The following is a 20017-nucleotide window of genomic DNA, read 5'->3' as shown; positions in this document are numbered from 1 at the left end:
ATATCTAATTGTATATATTATATCTGCACCTATGAAATACAAACAGGCTATTAAAAAGAGAGAGAAGTCTAGGCCAGGTGCAGTGGCTCATGCCTGTAATCCCAGCACTTTGCGAGGCCAAGGCGGGTGGATCACGAGGTCAGCAGATCGAGACCATCCTGGCCAACGTGGTGAAACCCTGTCTCTACTAAAAATACAAAAATTAGCCGGGCATGGTGGCATTTGCCTGTAGTCCCAGCTACTCAGGAGGATGAGGCAGGATAATTGCTTGAACCCAGGAGGCGGAAGTTGCAGTGAGCCCAGATTGCACCACTGCACTCCAATCTGGGTGACAGAGCTAGACTCCGTCTCAAAAAAAAAAAAAAAAAAAAGAGAGAGAGAAGTCTAAAATGAGATGAAAAGAGATTGAGATTCAAAACAAACAAACCAAAACAAACAAACAAAAAAACAGGCTATAAAAGCCTTCAAGGAAATCAAAAATTTTAAAGGCAGTAATTCTTTGAGAGGCTGCAGCAGGAGGATCACTTGAGGTCAGGAATTTGAGACCAGCCTGGGCAACATAGCAAGATCTTGTCTCTACAAAAAATTTAAAAAAAAAAAAAATAATTAGCCAGGTATGGTGGTATGTGCCTGTAATCCCTGCTACTCCAGAGGTTGAGGTGGGAAGATTGTTAGAGCCCAGGAATTTGAGGCTGCAGTGAGCTATCATCACACCACTGCACTCCAACCTGGATGATAACATGAGACTCTGTCTCTAAAAAAATTTTTTTAAATAAAAATTAAAATGCAGTGACTCAATAACATTCATTTTGGGAACAGTTTTTATAGCACACTTGCAGATCAAATCATGTACTAGAGATTTACTAATAGGTAAAAATAATTTCTGAGTGCAGAAAATTAAATTCAAGTTTCAGAAGACAAACTTGGAAGTCTTCCCAGAATGCAGAATAAAAGAAAGAAAGAAAAATAAAAACAGATGAGGACAAAGATAAGACCGTAAGTATTGATAATTGATGTTCCAAAAGAAGAAAACAAAATAAATGGGGCATAATCGATAAACTAATATATAAGAAGAAAATTTTACTGAGGAGAAAAAACCGAGTCAAAGAGTTGTCTTAGAAAAACATTATAGGAGATCCACCTCTGGGATTATACCAGTCAAGTTTTTGAATTTCAGAAATACACAAAGAATCTTACAAGAGCTAAGCTGGAAAACGTTGCCTATAAAATAGCAAAGCGCAGATTGTTTTTTAACTTTTTCTCAGTGGCACTGAGTCTAAAAAAGAAAATGGAGCAAATGTAATGAATTTTGAGAAAACTCTATCTACCCATGTTGTCACTGATGTGAAGACAATAGGCATTCTTACCCATGCAAGATTTCACCTAAGTATTCTTCATTTTAAAATGATTTAAAGTTTTACTTTAGGTTGCCCAAAATGAGTCAAAATTAAAACTAAAGAAAACAGATTCTCTAGGACTAGAAATAAACATGGGAATTAAACATACAGAAAGAAATCTAAACATTAATCATAGTTTAGCTACAAATCTGAATTAGTATTGTAAAACTTGGAAAAAAAAGATTATAGTGTTTTTAAAAAAGAAGAGAGAAAGATAAAGTTTGAGGCAGCAAATGTGCCAAGTTTCTCATCCAAATAGAAAGTTAGAAAGTTATAGTTTTATTTTTAAATTTATGATTAGAGAAATGTGTGGTCAACATTGCTTATGTTTCAAGGTAATTATTAGTAAACTAACAAGAATTTTTTAATCTGAAATCCAAATCATTGCAGAAGCAAGAGGAAAATAAGGTCAAGGCTATAGAGCAAATTATAGAAAGCAAAAACAACAATTAAGAAGAAATTTTTTAAAAAAGAATGAAGGCGGGTATAGTGACTCATGCCTGTAATCCCAGCACTTCGGGAGGCCAACGTGGGAGGATCGCTTGAGCCCAGGAGTTCAAGACCAGCTTGGGCAACAAAGTGAGACTCCCTTGACCCCACCTTACCCTCTCTACAAAAAATGGAAAAAAATTAGCCCATCGTGGTGGCAAGTGCCTGTAATCCCAGCTACTCTTGAGGCTGAGGCAGGAGGATTGCTTGAGTGCAGAAGTTCCAGACTAGCCTGGGCAACAAGTGAGAATCCATCTCTACAAAAAATAGAAAAAATTAGCTCAGTGGGGTGGCTGGACGCCTGTAGTCCAGATCACTTGAGCCCAGGAGTTTGAAGTTGCAGTGAGCTATGATCGCCCCACTGCATTCCAGCCTGGGCAACACGGTGAGACCCTGTCTAAAAAATATATGTATATATGGATATGATTGTGTACCTATGGGAAGAATAAAAGAAACTGAACAGCCATTTCCTTTTGTGAAAGGAATTAAGTGGCTTAGGGAGGCTTTATTTATTTTTATGGTTGCCTTCCATTTATGAAAAATTATGTTTTTTCATCTTCCATAATGGTATAACGTTTTTAAGTCAAAAAATTATACAATTAGTGGAGGAAGAATTATAATACTTTTCATTGTATACCCCATTGTATCTTTTAAATTTATGTGATCATATACATATACTAATTGTTTGAATAAGGATAGTATAAAATTTTCAGAATATGGATTGGAACAAGAGATACTTCTCAATCTCTGTTAAACTCACTCTATGTGTATGATGGTGAAGTTGTATTTGGCTTATATGTAGAGAAAAGTAGAAAAAGTTGGTTTTAAGGACATGGGGAAAAGAATAAAGTAGACGTATTTGAAAAGATGAAAACGATTTAGGCCTGAAAATTCGAAGAACATGCTTGTTCGTCAGAGCTTCTCATCTCCTGGTTTTAGTCCCTGGTGGTGCCCAGGTATACTTTCTGCTGTTGCTTAAATTGGCTTAAGTTGGTTTCTGTTTCCTGCAATAACGACACCAAAATACCTAAAACCTTGGTGATACAGTTATAAATAGGAAAATCCTAAATAAACCATTCAAAAGTAGCAGTACATTGGGATGAATGTGTGTATTTATCTCTAGAACTATGAGGGTAACATAATATTACCCTTGTAACATAATATTAGAAATTTTCTTTCTTTTTTTCTTTTTAAGATGGAGTCTCACTCTGTCGCCTAGGCTGGAGTACAGTGGCGCAATCTTGGCTCACTGCAACCTCTGCCTCCCAGGTTCAAACAATTCTCCTACCTCAGCCTCCCAAGTAGCTGGGATTCAGGCACATACCATCACACCTGGCTAATTTTTTTGTATTTTTGGTAGAGACAGGGTTTCACCATGTTGGCCAGGCTGGTGTCAAACTCCTGGCCTCAGGTGATCGGCTGGCCTCGGCCCCCCAAAATGCTGGAATTACAAGCGTGAGCCACTGTGCCTGGCCTGGAACTTTCTTTATATGATACATATGTCAATCATTAGCTATATAATAACTTCAACATATACCAAAAAAGCAATTGATAAAATATTAAACAAATTCCTAATGAAGCTTCAAAAGCAGATTGGATAGATAATTTTAGATGGGACTCAGCATAGTTTTAACTGTAGTGATAACATTATTCTATGTCAATTATCTTTGTAGTCTAATTACTTCTAGAAGAAAGTTTGAGTTTGGTGCACTAGTATACAGTCTTAACACTTTCCTAACACTTCCTAATGTCCTTTTTTTTTTTTTCCACTGAGCAGTTGGCATTAGGCTCAGTGCCTTTTTTTTTTTTTTTTTTTTTTTTTGAGACAGGGTCTCACTCTGTTGTTCAGGCTTGAGTGCAGTGGTGCAATCACGGCTCACTGCAGTCTTGACTTCCCAGGCTTAGGTTGATCCTCCCACCTCAACCTCCCAAGTAGCAGGGGCTACAGGTGCTCGCCACCATGCCTGGCTAATTTTTTATATTTTTTGTAGAGATGGAGTTTTGCCATGTTGCCCAGGCTGATCTCAAACTCCTGGCCTCAAGTGATCTGCCTGCCGGGGTCTCCCAAAGTGCTGCGATTACAGGCATGAGTCATGGCACTCAACCAAGCTCAGAGCCTTAAGCAAGGAATAGTAATAGAATGTTACAACATTGTTTTTGTGTTATTTTATTTATTTTTATGGTTGCCTTCCATTTATAGAAAATGATTATGTTTTTCCATCTTCTATAATGGTGTAAAGCTTCCTTTTTAGTGGAATTTAAATCTAAAAAAATTACACAGTTGAAGAAAAACATTAGGTAAATAAAACCATATGTTGTAGTAGATATGATGTTAGTATTTAACTGATGTCCCTATATCAGTGAATAGAAAGACAGTCTTAACATGATAGCGAGTATTTATTTTAAATCAAAACTTAACATATGCTTAAATATGAGTTGTTTCTGAGGAAAACTGACAAAAGACAAGGATATCTGTTGTCTATCTCTACTGCTGTAGTTAAAGCACTGAGACCTGAAATAGATGTGAGGTCTGATTACTGGTAAGAAAGAAACCAAACCAAATATCTAAACATTATTTAGACACACATGATATTTTGTCAAATTTAAGATTTTCTTTTTCACATTTTAGACTCCCTGAAATTGAGATACATCTCAAAAATGATAACTTGTTAGTGTCTTTCCTTTGGTGGTATGTAGAATAATTATATATCTTATAATTGATATTGTTTTACATTAAAATGTGGTAGTTATCAATAAACCCTTAAAAATTTCAAAATGAGAAAATTTTATAGACACAATAAGTTCAATAAAATGGCTGGGTAAGAGATGCTAAATATATCATAATCAATAATTGTGAAATAATCAAAATAAAAGTCCTTTTCAGAATGACAACAAAATTTTAGAATATCCAGAAATAATCTCGGTGAAAAATCTGTGTGGCCCAGGTGATAACATCTATAACATTTTGTTAAAAAATATTTTTAAACATTTTTGGGCTGGGTGTGGTGGCTCATACCTGTAATCCTAGCACTTTGGGAAACTGAGGCAGGCAGATTGCTTGAGCCAGGAGTTTGAGACCAGCCTGAGTAACATAGCAAAATTCTGTCTCTACAAAAGAATACAAAAATTAGCTGGGAGTGGTAGCAGGCACCTGTGGTCCTAGCTACTCAGGAGGCTGAAGTGGGAGGATCACCTGAGCCTGGGAGGTCGAGGCTGTGGTGAACAGTGATTGTGCCACTGCACTACAGCCTGGGTGACCGAGTGAGACCCTGTCTGAAATAAAAATAATTTTTTTGAATAAAAGTTACCAATTATTGATTGGGAAGATGGAATAGCATAAATATTTCTTTTCAAATTAAATTATAATTTAAAATATTTTCAGTTAAAATGGCAGTGGAATGGGGGTACAGTGAGGAAGAACTTGAAAAGTTATTCTAAAATTCGTATGTAAGAATAACAAGTTAAAATAACTTTTTAAAGAAGAAAAGTAACAAAAGAAGACTAGATTTTCTGGGCTATCAAAACACACCATATGACTATAGTTATATTACTATACTAGTAGAATAAATATATTTACAATGAAATAGAAGAGAGCAGGAATATAGTTACACATAATTCATCCTTGTTAATGAAAGTATCATAATGAATCATTAAGACAAGGTTATTTAATAGATGGTATTAATAGAATTGTTTAGCAATTTGAAAAAGTACAACAGATTCTCACCTTATTCAATACATCAAAATATATTCACTTATAATTAAAAATAAAATATGGAAAACCAAGCCATGGTGGGAGAGTAGGAGGGCAAAAGTAAATAGAAATAAAAATATATTAAGCCTTTGGAAAGTGGAAGGACTTTTTTTTTTTTTTTTTTTTGAGACGAAGTCTTGCTCTGTCGCCAGTCTGGAGGGCAGTGGCGGCAATATCGGCTCACTGCAATCTCCGCCTCCCGGGTTCAAGCGATTCCCCTGCCTCAGCCTCCTGAGTCGCTGGGACTACAGGCATGCACCACCGCACCTGGCTAATTTTTTGTATTTTTAGTAGAGACGGGGTTCACCATGTTGGTCAGCCTGGTCTCAAACTCCCGACCTCAGGTGATCTGCCTGACTCGGCCTCCCAAAGTGCTGGGATTACAGGCGTGAGCCTCTGCTCCTGGCCGGAAGGTGGAAGGACTTTCTAAACATAAAAACAGCAAAAGAAATGCTTACTTGGGCAATACATATTCTATAATTGAATGATACAGAGATTAGCATGGCTCCTGTGCAAGAATGACACACAAATTGAATTGTTTAAAAAAGTAAACATTTTGGTTGTCAAAAATATACTCAGAATTTAAAAATAAATAAGAAAATTGGTTAGAATATGCAATTAATAAGATAAAGGTTAGTATTGTATTTATATTCATACAATAAGAAAAATTCTGAGTCAATTGATGAATAGGCACAGAATGTAAATTAATGCAAAAAAAACCAAAAACAACTAATTGACAAACATATGGAACATATATCCAACCTCATAATAATCAATGATATGCAAATCAATAGAACAATGAGCTCAGATGTAAATAGTAACACACCCAGTGCTGAGGAAAAAATAATAAAAAGGCACACAGGCTAGGCGTGGTGGCTCACACCTGTAATTCCAGCACTTTGGGATGCTCAGGCAGGCGGATCACCTGAGCCCAGGAGTTCAAGACTAGCATGGCCAACGTGGTGAAACTCTGTCTGTACTAAAAATACAAAAAATTAGCTAGGCTTGGTGGTGCGCCCTGTAGTCCCAGTGATTCGGGAGGCTGAGGCAGGAGAATTGCTTGAATCCGGGAGTTGGAGGTTGCAGTGAGCAGAGATCGGCCACTGCACTCCAGCCTGGGCAACAGAGTGAGACTCCATCTCAAAAAAAATAATAATAATAAATAAATAAAAATAAATAAGAAGGCACGCAACTACTAATAGTGGGAGCATAAACTTGTATTACCAAATTAAAACAAACAAACAAACAAACAAAAACTCCCTTCCTTTTGGCCAGAACCGCCATTTTCCAGTAATTCGCCAAAATGAGGAACACAAAGGGAAAGAGGAGAGGCACCCGATATATGTTCTCTAGGCCTTTTAGAAAACATGGAGTTGTTCCTTTGGCCACGTATATGCAAATCTATAAGAAAGGTGACATTGTAGACATCAAGGGAATGTGTACTGTCCAAAAAGGAATGCCTCACAAGTGTTACCTTGGCAAAACTGGAAGAGTCTACAGTGTTCCCCAGCATGCTGTTGGCATTGCATAAACAAACAAGGGCAAGATTCTTGCCAAAAGAATTAATGTGCGTATTGAGCACATTAAGCACTCTAAGAGCCGAGATAGCTTCCTGAAACGCTTGAAGGAAAATGGTCAGAAAAATAAAGAAGCCAAAGAGAAGGGTACCTGGGTTCAACTGAAGCGCCAGCCTGCTCCACCCAGAGAAGCACACTGTGTGAGAACCAATGGGAAGCAGCCTGAGCTGCTGGAACCTATTCCCTATGAATTCATGGCATCATAGGTGTTAAAAAAATAAAAGACCTCTGGACTGTAAAAATGTTTCTCTTCATTGAGTAGAAGTGTGGTGTCCTCTCCCTGAAAGAAATATTTAAAGCAAATTTTAATTGTGTCCTAATTCATTATGTAATGTCTTCACTACGCAAATTTAATGTATTTCTTGTTGAAATATGTGAGGTAGCTTATTGTGCAACAAATTACTGAATTGCTTAGAAAAAGGCCAGGTATTATGTATGAAATATTTGTACTGGTTTGAAGATAGTCCCTCTAAATCATCAAGGAATAAATAAAATTATTTACAAAAAAAAACAACTTTATGTACAAAGATGTTTACAGTAGCATTATTTATAGATGAACAGAGTAATGGTTAAGCAAACTATGGTAAATTTCTAGAATGGAATATTACACAGGTTTCAAAAGTTACAATTAGAGTAAATATAAGACTGTACGCTTTAAAAATGTATACAATAATTATACATATAGCATATAAAACGAACAAACAATTGCAGAGGGAGAAAAAAGATGAAAAGGGAAACTCCAAAAACATCAACAGTGATGGTAATTGGGTGGTGGGAATATGGGTGATTTTTGTTCTCTGCTTACTTTTCCATATTTTCCAAAATTTTAAAAATAAGCATGAACTATTTTTACAATGAAAAGAAAAACATGATTGTTGCTTTTAAAGTCCTAGCCTATGCTCTAGGGAATGTATGAAGCAGCAATGACAAGAACACATAAACAAAAACAAATGTATAAATTCAACTAGCAGAGTATTTACACTGCAAATTAAAAGGGGTAAAGTATATGAGTTATCATGGCTATTAAGAAAGGACATAGAGAGTGTAAGGGTAACATTTATATAAATATGGGTGGGCATAAGGAATCAGTGTCTCTCTTCCACTTAGAGAGATTTTTAGGGAGGGGGTTACATTTCGGGAGGTATTTGAATGACAGAAGGGAGGGGAAAACAGTGAAATGTCAGAAACATTTTTCTGTTTCCAAGTGTTTGGTATGGAAGTCTGAAAGTTGGGACTGAGATGAGTGATAAAAGTTATGACAAATAAAAAAGAGAAGTAGATATTGAGTGACGAGCCTGTCACTGCCAAAAAAAGGCAAGTCACCAGTTTAGGAACATTAAAGAGGAAGATGTCAGAACCTAAAAAGTAATAGGACAGAAAGTACACTTGGTCTTGGAACTCAGTGGAGTGGTGCTGGGTGGGAGGGGGAAATCTGGATAGGAAGCTGTTACAAAAAAATGAGAAAGAGTATGTAACCAGCTATGTGTATCTCCTTGATCTGGGCTTCCTTCTCTTATTATGGCGACATACCAACTATCTCAGAAATTCCACAAACATAACAGCCCCCACCCTTAGAATAAATTGTAATATCAGCCATTTGCATGCTTGGGGTTGTGAGTATGATAACAGTAGGGTTCTCAAAATGGCAATGGCATAAAGCAGGGAAGTAATTGTTTTACAAAAATCCATTTCCCTCTATTTCTTCATTCTGTTTCTAGGGTCAGTGCAAGTATTTTTGCAGTTGAATGGAATAGCAGCTTCTAAGAAATAAAAAACAGATGTTAGAGGAAGGCATTCCAGGGTGAGTCAGGAGAAGCCGTAAGGGTACTCTGTGCTCACAGCTTGCCCTACACTTTTCCTTGCTGTAATCTTGATAGATGCCTACATCCCCAACTCTGCGTAGGCAGCATCAAGGCCATAGTAGATCTAAAAATGTCAAAATACATGTACTCCCACGCCTGAATGTCCTGTGGAAAGAAAAGCTTGACTGATTTCAAAAGGAGTACTCTTAGGTAAAGGAACATACTCTCTTGATTCGCTTTTCAGATCTAGGAAAATATACACAGATAAACTACTTATGGGTAAATATTAATCATATAAAACCAACCTGTTAAAACAGAACTGAACTTAATTTTTTACAACTTTCTGTTTACTAAAGTTGTTCAGTATCAAGTGAAGTTATTCTATGTAAAGAAAAGGTATTGCCCTTTGGAAAGTTATATTAAACATAATAAGTATCATACTTTCTTGGAAATGTTAGCTAAAGTTTCTATAGGAACTTAGCCACATCACATTGTTAACACGTTTGTGGTATGCATTTTTGAAATAACATGCAATTTATAGCACTGAATTAGAATTGATGTGTGATCATACCTGCATTTTTGGTATGTTTTTGAAATACAATAAACATGATTATCTTCTAAATTGAGGAAATAGAAAAACAGGTAGAATGTGTTTACATGAGAATACGATAATTTTGTAATAACTTAAAACACCTGAAATCATTCTTTAATTTGTTTAAAAAGCTTTTACATTTCTTTTGGACAGAGTTTCCACTGAAGTGAAGATTAACATGAGTTAGTCTGTCATTCCTTTACCAAGGGTCCATTGTGGGCAGCTTCCTTTCATAGTGGGTAATATAAAGAAGTGTAAAAGGCATTCCCAACATATATCTCTCTATATATTTACTTATGATTAATTCTTTTCTGAAATTCAACTGTTTTGTCTTGCATTGCTGTAAAACTATGCCAAAACCTAGTGGCTCAAAGTATCAATCATTTTATTATTTGCCCATGATTCTGCAGTATGGGCAGAGAGCTTGGAGGGATCAGCTTGTTTCTTATTCTACGTGCCATCAAAGCTTGGGGGCTGCTGGAATGGGCCAGTCTGGGGTCTCTGTTCTCAAGGTCTGTAGGATTCCTTGGTTGTCTTCCATGTGATCCGTTCATGTGGTTACTTAGCTTGGGTTTCCTCACACCATGGTGATCTCAGTTTAGTCTGACTTCCCAGAGCATACAGCTGTTAGCTGCCAGGCACCCTCAGAGCTTAGGCCTCCTGCTGGCACAGTGCTACTTTTGCTGCATTGTACTGGTTAAAGCAGGTCACAAGACCCCAGCCCGGATTCAGTATGGGAAGGAATGCCACAAGGGTGTGAATATTGGAGACATAGTTCATCGGGGGCAATCTTTGGAGGCTAGCTAACACATCAATGTTTATTAGAGAAATTCACGAACATGATTCCAAGCCTATTTCCTACCAAATGACCAAAAGCAAAGGAATGCTCAGCTTAATTGTCTTTTACTATACAGAAGTCAACACCCAAATCTTTCTGATGTTTCCATGATCTCTCCCAAATATGCCTCATTCAAATTCTTTCAGCACTGCAGTCTCTTCATTAGGTTCTAGCATGACTCTCATCTACACTAAATGTTTCCAGATGCCTGAATTCCAAAATTCAGAAAAATTAAGATATAACTAGTTTAGTCTATATAGTTACAGAGAGTTGTCAACTTTGTAAATTTTTTTTAATTAATAATTAGTTTTTTCTTTTTTAGAGACAGGGTCTTGCTATGTCACCCAGGCTGGAGTGCAGTGGCTTGGTCCTAGCTCACTGCAGTCATGAACTTCTGGGCTGAAGCGATCCTCCTGCCTCAGCCTCCCAAGTAGCTGGGACTATAGACACATACCACCATGCCTGGTTAATTTTAAACATGGGGATTTCACCATGCTGCCCAGGCTGGTCTGCAACTCCTGAGCTCAAGCGATCCTCCTGCCTTGGCTTCCCAAAGAGCTAGGGTTACAGGCATGAGCCACTGTGCTTGGCCAACTTCGTAATTTTTTAATTGCCAATTAAGAACATTAAAAAATGTACCATCTACTATTACTCTTGCTTTTTAAAGGAAAGTATGTTTAATTTTTTAAAAAGTAACAGAATTTCATACTGAAGGACAGCCTTAGATCTGGTTACTTTATGGAAACTTAACTATATATCTTTATTGTTCTCATTTTGCTGCAAGCCATGCAAATCCCACCAAGGACTGCCACTGGTTCCTGGACCCAGTGTTTGGGAATCCCTAGTCAGTACAGTGTTACTGAACATTTTCAAGGCCTTAAAAAAAAATTTTTTTTATTTTTTGAGACAGGGTCTGGCTCCATTGCCCAGGCTGGAGTGCAGTGACATGATCTCAGCTCACTACAACCTCTGCCTTCCAGGCTCAAGCAATTCTCCCAACTCAGCCCCCTGGGTAGCTGGGACTACAGGTGCCACCATGCCTGGTTAATTTTTGTATTCTTTTGTAGAGATAGGATTTCACCATGTTGCCCAGGCTGGTCTCTAACTCTTGAGCTCAAGTAATCTGCCTGCCTCGGCCTCCCAAAGTGCTGGTATTACAGGTGTGAGCCACCACACCCACCCTTCAAGACCCTTTTCATTCAACCTGCTAAAATCATTTCACATCTTTACCTAAGGACTGTAATCACACTGATGATATCGCAAATTCTATAACTCCCTCATTTACATGGAATCATTTAAATCTGTGCTAATGTAAATAATCCAGTTGTTAAATACTTGTCACTGTATTAGGACTGGATAGTGTTAACATAGTCATAGTTATGAATGAGGGGGTTCTGTAGTTAGATTGTCTCTGTTGCAATCAGGGTCTGAGCAAATATTAACAACATATCTCTCTGCACTTCAGTTTCCCCATCTGTGGCATAGTTTTAAAGAGATTATGTATAAAGTGTATGGAGTAGTACCTAGCACATGGTGAGCACTCAGTATGTTTGTTATATTATTATTATATTTATACATAGCATCAGTATTTTGCACTTGCATGTAGGATTTTAACACACTTTACATTTTAAGGGTGATCTCAAATATCCACAATACTTTGGAAGAGATTAGTCACAATTAGACGATAGAATTTTAAGGTTGGAAGGGAACTTTATTTTATTTTTATTTATTTATTTTTTTGAGACAGAGTCTCGCTCTGTCACCCAGGCTGGAGTGCAGTGGCACCATCTCGGCTCACTGCAACCTCCGCCTCCCGGGTTCAAGCAATTATCCTGCCTCAGCCTCCAGAGTAGCTGGGATTACAGGTACCTGCCACCATGCCCAGCTAATGGAAGGGAATTTTTAATATCATATGATTCCACCCTATTAAAGGTGAGGACCTCTTTATTAAAAAAAGTTGGCCTGGCGCAGTGGCTCACGCCTGTAGTCCCAGCACTTTGGGAGGCTGAAGAGGGCGGATCGCGAGGTCAGGAGTTCGAGACCAGCCTGGCCAACATGGTGAAACCCCGTCTCTACTAAAAATATAAAAATAGGCCAGGGGCGGTGGCTCACGCCTGTAATCCCAACATTTCCGGAGGCCAAGGCGGGAGGATCACCTGAGGTCGGGACTTCAAGACCAGCCTGACCAACATGGTGAAACCCCATCTCAACTAAAAATACAAAATTAGCCGGGCATGGTGGCGCATGCCTGTAATCCCAGCTATTCGGGAGGCAGGAGAATCACTTGAATCCAGAAGGTGGAGGTTGCGGTGAACCGAGATCACGACATTGCACACCAGCCTGAGCAACAAGAGTGAAACTTCATCTCAAAACAAAACAAAACAAACAAAACACCAAAAATCAGCTGGGCGTGGTGGCGCGTGCCTGTAATCCCAGCTACTCGGGAGGCTGAGGCAGGAGAATCGCTTGAACCCGGGAGGCAGAGGTTGCAGTGAGCCGAGATCACGCCACTGCACTCCAGCCTGGGCTACAAGAGTGAAACTCTGCCTCGGAGAAAACAAAAAGGTTAATTCAGAGTCCATCTATCTTATGGCAGAAGATAATTAGTGATGTGTTACAATAATCAGAAGAGCCTTGTAGGTAAGTAAGCTATATATGGACCCCATATATATTTCTAGTAGATATTTCTAGAAATATATGGACCCCACATATATTTCTAGTAGTTCTTCCAGGTTGGTTATCACTTCCACTTATATTTATCAGTGTCACTCATGTATTGTCTTAACTACTTGTATTTTTTCGTATGTGTCTAAATGGAAAGCAACGTAATGTTCACCGTTCTCTGAGAAACAACAAAATTCCTAATACCTAAAAATGGTAATAATAATAACAAAAAGACAAGCAGGGTTTAGGAAATTTATTTTAGGGCAACTGCCTGATTTATTTTAAGCCCTATGCTTAAAAATAAGTCTAATTCACATGACTTAAAATGCTGGAGCCAAGAAAAGTCACTGCAAAGGCATTTAATGAAATACCTGGTTTGTCTAGTTGTCTTTGTTATGATTTTTGTATAAACCAAGAACGTCCTATCTTGATATATATAGTGGATTTTATATCTAAATATTTCTTGTATTTAATAAATTGAAAATAGAAATAGACCTTTTTTCAAACAATATAAGATTTTCCTAACCTCTGACTCACATCGTAAGGCTGGTGGACTGTTCAGATGCTGTACGATGCTTTTTACTCCGATGCTTTTTGGTTCATCTGTAGCATGTTCCATCATGGGGTAAAAGATCCACATTTTCTATTTCTAGTGATCCTTAATTTGGCTTTTGAGCAAAAATAAAGTTTGATTAGAAATAAATTAAGGTAGATTTCCTGCTGAAACCAGTGAAGAACATAACTTTATCAGCGGGGGTGAGTGACAAGTCTTTCACCTCTCCTCACACCACAGTCAACGAAGTAACGGAACTAGGAGAAATGCCCATTATAGTCATGTCCTACATTAGTTCTGATAAAAATCACAATTAAGTTTCACTGAATGTTTTGACATTGAAACGGCAGCATTACACGTCCAGGAGAGAACTACAGTAGGGGTGTTAAGAGAACTAATACGAACGACTTAAAAATATTGATTTTTTTCTACGAGATTATTTTCCTTTAAAAAAATTAAATTGAGCTTGACTTCTATTGACTGTATCTTCCGGAGTCAGTATTTTATGGCTCCCCTGACACACACGCCTGGCGTGGGAGGGCTGAGAGCTGCAGCGCTTCGGAACTTTCCCAGTGAATCGTAAATGGGATCAACGCCAGGGCTCGCGGAGGGCTGTCCATGGAGTACCACCGAAAACCAAACGCCACTGGTGCTCAATGCTGGTACCTGCCGACGAAAAGGCTTCTTGCCTAAAAAAGAACCTATTGCCCCACCCTAACAGCAACAAGGAGAACAAGCACTCTCTCCTCGTCAGAAGTCTCTGGACTAGCTGCAACCCAGAGGAAACAGAGCTGGGGCATCTGCTGGGACAGCGATTAGAAGCAGCCAGAGCTCCGCCTCCGTCCGGACCTCCAAGGCCGCTCCAGAGCCCTGCATGGCTCCTCAGAGCCTGCCAAGGCGAGAACCTTGCCGGCCGCTGCTTACCCCGCGTCGGCTCCTCCCAGCGGTCCGCCTTCTCCACCTCCCTGCCCGCAAGGCCCCGCCCACCTCACCGCCCCGCCCCGCCCTGCGGAGGAGACAGCGTGCGCGCGCGCGCGGGGTCCCGGCTGGTTCCCCTTCCGAGCGCTCGCGCCCCGCATGCGCAGTGTGCGCCGGCGGTCTCCGTTTGTTTGAACAGGAAGGCGGACATATTAGTCCCTCTCAGCCCCCCTCGCCCCACCCCCCAGGCATTCGCCGCCGCGACTCGCCCTTTCCCCGGCTGGGACCGCAGCCCCTCCCAGAAGCTCCCCCAACAGCAGCCGCCGGGACCCAACTATCGTCTTCCTCTTCGCCCGCTCTCCAGCCTTTCCTCTGCTAAGTCTCCATCGGGCATCGACCTCGCCCTGCCCCACCGGACACCGTAGCAGCAGCCCCAGCAGCGACGGGACAAAATGGGAGAGTGAGGCTGTCCTGCGGCGACCAGCTCGTGGCCGAGACTGATCGGTGCATCGGGCCGGGCCGAGTAGAGCCGGAGACGCGGGGCTAGACCGTCTACAGCGCCTCTGAACGGAGCGGGCCCGGCCCGTGGCCCGAGCGGCGGCCGCAGCTGGCACAGCTCCTCACCCGCCCTTCGCTTTCGCCTTTCCTCTTCTCCCTCCCTTGTTGCCCGGAGGGAGTCTCCACCCTGCTTCTCTTTCTCTCCCCGCTCCTGCCCATCTCGGGACGGGGACCCCTCCATGGCGACGGCGGCTGGGGCCCGCTAGACTGAAGCACCTCGCCGGAGCGACGAGGCTGGTGGCGACGGCGCTGTCGGCTGTCGTGAGGGGCTGCCGGGTGGGATGCGACTTTGGGCGTCCGAGCGGCTGTGGGTCGCTGTTGCCCCCGGCCCGGGGTCTGGAGAGCGGAGGTCCCCTCAGTGAGGGGAAGACGGGGGAACCGGGCGCACCTGGTGACCCTGAGGTTCCGGCTCCTCCGCCCCGCGGCTGCGAACCCACCGCGGAGGAAGTTGGTTGAAATTGCTTTCCGCTGCTGGTGCTGGTACGAGGGCATTGTCACAGCAGCAGCAACATGTCGACTGGGGACAGTTTTGAGACTCGATTTGAAAAAATCGACAACCTGCTGCGGGATCCCAAATCGGAAGTGAATTCGGATTGTTTGCTGGTAAGTAGCGCTGTTCTCTTTTGCTTGTCTGGGGTTTTGCATGTCTTTCCTTCCTCTTGCATTGGTCTGGTTCGCTGCAAAAGAAAGTCTCAGGTGTGCATAATCGTCTTGGAAAATGCTAGATTTCTGTTTCCTGAAGAATCTTGGAGTACCATTAACATCTCATGGCGTGGTCCTATTTGCTATTTGACTGGCTCTGTACTAACTACTCTGAACTTTTAATTCTGACTCAGTTCATGAGTACCCGAAAGATACTTACAAACTGCTATTGCAGGCATCCTATAAAAAGTTATCACGTCAGAGTTACTGCAACGTATACAGTTTGTTGAATGGCGATCGTAGTAATATTAATCTTTCTGATCTGTTTGACAGTTAAATTGGAAAGACTACTTTGCATTTTTTTTTTCTTTTTTGCGATTTAGCTCCTAGGGGTTTAGTTTTTAGCCTTGAAAGTGATAACGGAGAATTGATATTGAGGAAGTGATTTTTGAGCCAAAATTTCATAGGTGATTTGAGTTTGAAGGAACTTTTTGCTGAACTATTGTAAAAACCCAAGCTAATTGGTCATAGGTAATTACAATGTTAACTTATTTTATTATATTATTGGTTACAAAAGTATGTACCATACAGTTATTGTAACTGTCTTTTTGGTGGTGTGGCACTTAACATTGTCTCTTGTAAAACATTCTAAAAAGGGTTTTATGACATGAAAAACCAAAATCCCATTTTAAAAATAGTTAAGTGGTTGATAATACAGTTATCTGTAAATAATTGGAATTCTTAGGTTTGATACATTTCCTCTGTGAACGAGTTTCTGAACAACTGAGGGTTATATAATATTTCTTAGTTCAAAACCACATAATTTCTAAAATAAGGTTTCAGGGAGCATGTATGTGGACAGGATTTCACAATGTCTTCGGTGAAATAATGTCAGATATGCTCAATTTTGGGGATTAAGATTGAGGAAACAAAATAATACCATTCAAAGAAATAATACAATTCAAAAATCCCATCTTGAATCAAAGGAAAATTAATGTAGATTGTTTAAAATTAACGTGCATTTCAGTTACTCTAAATTTCTGTTTATTTATATTTTTCCACGTGTATGGGTTTTACAAGAAGCTTCCCAAAGCTTTCAGAATTGTTCTAAGCATCCCTGACCAGGAAATAAGAGTATTGTGGGTTGTTTGAAATGTCTCACCACATTATGGATGCTCTTTATATTGAGAAATAGTAAAGAAGGTTGATGTGTAATAGATTTTAAAACATTTTATTAAACGAGTTAAGTGGAAAGAATTAGAATATATCTTTCTAGTAAGGATTTCTATAACTTCTAAGAAGTCTGATTTATCGTTTAATATTTATCCAGTTTTCATATATTTTTGATTTTATTTTGCTTTTCGATCTCCTTATTACATGAGGTGGTGTTATAGGGAGGGTTTAGTAGCCTTCTTTTTTTTTAAATCATCTTCTAGCCTCTTGCTATAGCTTCATTTGGTGGGGACCTTTATTTAGATGTGGAGGATACAAGGAAATATTAGTCATGGACTCTTTCCCTGAGAGTCCAATCTATTTAATGGAAGACAAAACCTTGTCTCACATATATACACGGAAGCAAAGCTAAACACTTCACAGATTGAGAAAACGTGATAAATTCCAGATGATTGTTTAGATAATGTATGTTCTTGGAAATTGAGAGGAAGAAGTCACTGTGAGTTGAGAGAGCCAAAGTATGTTTTATGATGGATGGATAGGATTTAGATAGAGGGTACTCAAGAGGAGTGGAGGATAACGTGAATAGAGGGTGGAGACATGACTGGCTATGACACGTTTGGGGAAAAAAGGAAGATAAGGTTGGAAGGAAATATTAGGGTTAGATTGTGGAGGATTTGATTGGTAGGCTAAGGATTTTGGACTGCCTTTACAATGTTGTGGCTATTAAATATTTATAAATAAGACCGTGCTAGGATGAATGAAGAAGATGAATCTAGTGTGTGGAAGATGGATTAGCATGGGAAAAGATTGGAGAGACAGTGAGATTGGACACTTTTTAAAAATTATTATTATTGTAATAGTCAGAAATGATTGAAGCCCAAAACTGGGGCATGAGAATGAGAAAAGAAGAATTAATGGAACTTTATTGGCAGGGAAAAGAAGGGGAACCAAAGAGAGAGGCAATAGTCAGATGACTCTAAAGAGGTTGAGCCTGATTATAGGGAGAATGGTAAAAATAGCAAAGTCAGGTTTGGAAATTGCTTGGGAAGAATAGGCCTACAGATAAATTCAATTTTAGATGCGTTGTGTTTGAGGGGATAGTGGAGCAATCATGAGAAAATGACCTGTAGACTGTTGGAGATACAGAACTGAGCTCATAATTACAGATAATGACTTAAAAGTCATTTGCACAAAGGTGCAAGTTGATATAATGGTAAAGGGAGAAACAATGGAGGGAAAACTGAGGGTGAAAGATGAAGGTTGAACAAAGAGGAAGAGTTGAGGAAGTAAGCCATCAAGGCCTCCAGAGTTAGGACAGCCAGGTATCACGGAGCCCAACACTTCTAAAACAACATTTTGTTAAAGAGAATAGTCAACAGACAGATTTGGTTGTTTTTTTCCCCTTGAAATCTTATAATCTTGTCCTCTTTTTCTGTTTAGTTCCACAGCTGTTTATTGATAGCTGTTACTGAAATTTTATTACCCTGTCAATCTGAACTTGGTAAAGACAGAATTTTCCTTTTTTTTTTTTCTGAGATGGAATCTCACTCTGTTGCCCAGGCTGGAGTGCAGTGGCGTGATCTTGGCTCACTGCAACCTCCGACTCCCGGGTTCAAGTGATTCTCCTGCCTCAGCCCCCTCAAGTAGTTGGGATTACACACGTGCACTACCACATCTGGCTAATTTTTATAGTTTTAGTAGAGATGGGGTTTCACCATGTTGGCCAGGCTGGTCTTGTACTGCTGACCCCAAGTAATCTGCCTGCCTTGGCCTCCCGAAGTACTGGGATTACAGGTGTGAGCCACCGTGCCTGGCCCAAGACTGAATTTCCTTTAGAAACAAAAAATCCTTTTTCTGGTTCTGTAGTATCTAGCATGAATTTTCTTCGCATGATGTTTTATGTTTAACATTGAGCATTCATTCGTTCATTCATTCATTCTGTCATTCAGAGTGACCTATCAGGTGACTTCAGCTTTTTCAGTGAGTCTGTCCTTGTTCTTCCCTATCTGGACTTTGGACCTCTCATATATTATAGGAACAAAACTTTTACATTGGTTGCCTTTTTCTGTTATTTTGACTTTTGTTGATTTGTGTAACTGATAATTACTTATTAGTGTGTATTATGTGCCACGTGCAGTCCTTTAGTTCTAGAGTTTTTTTTGTAATCCCAAAAATAAGGTTTTCAAATTGTTTCTTCTCTACCTCCTTTACTAGATTCATGCTTAGAAATGGAAACTTCCAAATCTTTTGGTTTCAGAAGTTTGCTGGTATATGTCGTTTTAAACTACCTTACCCACTAAACAGCTTTTTTGTTGAGACACTAATGATGAATAGCATCCATAATCTGAAATTTGAAGTGCTCAAAATCTGAAACTTTTTGAGTGCTGACATGACGCCACAAGTGGAAAATTCCACACCTGACCTTGTGAGATGGGTTGCAGTCAAAATGCAGTCAGAACTTTGTTTCATGCACAAAATTATTAAAATATTGCATAAAATGACCTTCAGATTGTTGTTTATAAGGTATGTATGAGAGGTAAGTGAATTTCTTATTTAGACTTGGTCCCCATCCCCAGGGTATCTTATGTATATGCAAATATTTTAAATTCTGAAAAAGTCTGCAGTCTGAATCACTTCTAGTTCCAAGCATTTTAAACAAGGGATTCTCAATCTGCAGTAGTTTAGAATAATGTAGCTGGAAGAACTCTGATAAGTGGCTATCCAACCTTTTCTTGAACACCTATAATTTTTTTCAAGAACTAAGTAAGTTCAATCTTCATATTATATATAAATGCTAAAATAGTCTGCAAATACTAAGATACATTATGATAACCATTCACTTGTTTCCTAGAGCATTCTAGGAACTAAGTAAGTTCAATCTTCATATTATATATAAATGCTAAAATAGTCTGCAAATACTAAGATACATTATGATAACCATTCACTTGTTTCCTAGAGCATTCAAATTAGTCAACTTTGGTTTTCTGTAAGTCGGATTCTTTCCAGTGTCCTAATGGTTGTCTTTCTCACTGTCCATGTTACAGTTTATAATGATTATCG

General features: G+C 39.4%; 1 protein-coding gene and 2 pseudogenes across 2 annotated transcripts in view; all 3 read left to right on the top strand.

The window, feature by feature from the left end:
• The window catches only part of LOC129018763 (nuclease EXOG, mitochondrial-like), a 92526-nt pseudogene extending 77520 nt beyond the window's left edge, over positions 1-15006 (top strand).
• Positions 6090-6190, top strand: LOC129019188 (U6 spliceosomal RNA; annotated as a pseudogene).
• The window catches only part of ROCK1 (Rho associated coiled-coil containing protein kinase 1), a 166351-nt gene continuing 160347 nt past the window's right edge, over positions 14014-20017 (top strand). Inside the window, exon 1 of one of the 2 annotated variants that reach the window (XM_054460337.2) lies at positions 14014-15742. In XM_054460337.2, coding sequence (XP_054316312.1) covers positions 15650-15742 — 93 coding nt within the window. In that variant the 5' untranslated portion in view covers positions 14014-15649. The remainder of the gene's footprint in view (positions 15743-20017) is intronic. The other variant, XM_054460335.2, reaches the window with a different exon arrangement.

Source organism: Pongo pygmaeus, chromosome 17 (assembly GCF_028885625.2).
Source record: "Pongo pygmaeus isolate AG05252 chromosome 17, NHGRI_mPonPyg2-v2.0_pri, whole genome shotgun sequence".
Taxonomy (NCBI): Eukaryota; Metazoa; Chordata; class Mammalia; order Primates; family Hominidae; genus Pongo; species Pongo pygmaeus.
Note: the sequence above shows the minus strand (reverse complement) of the source record. Positions and strands in the feature narration are given on the sequence as shown.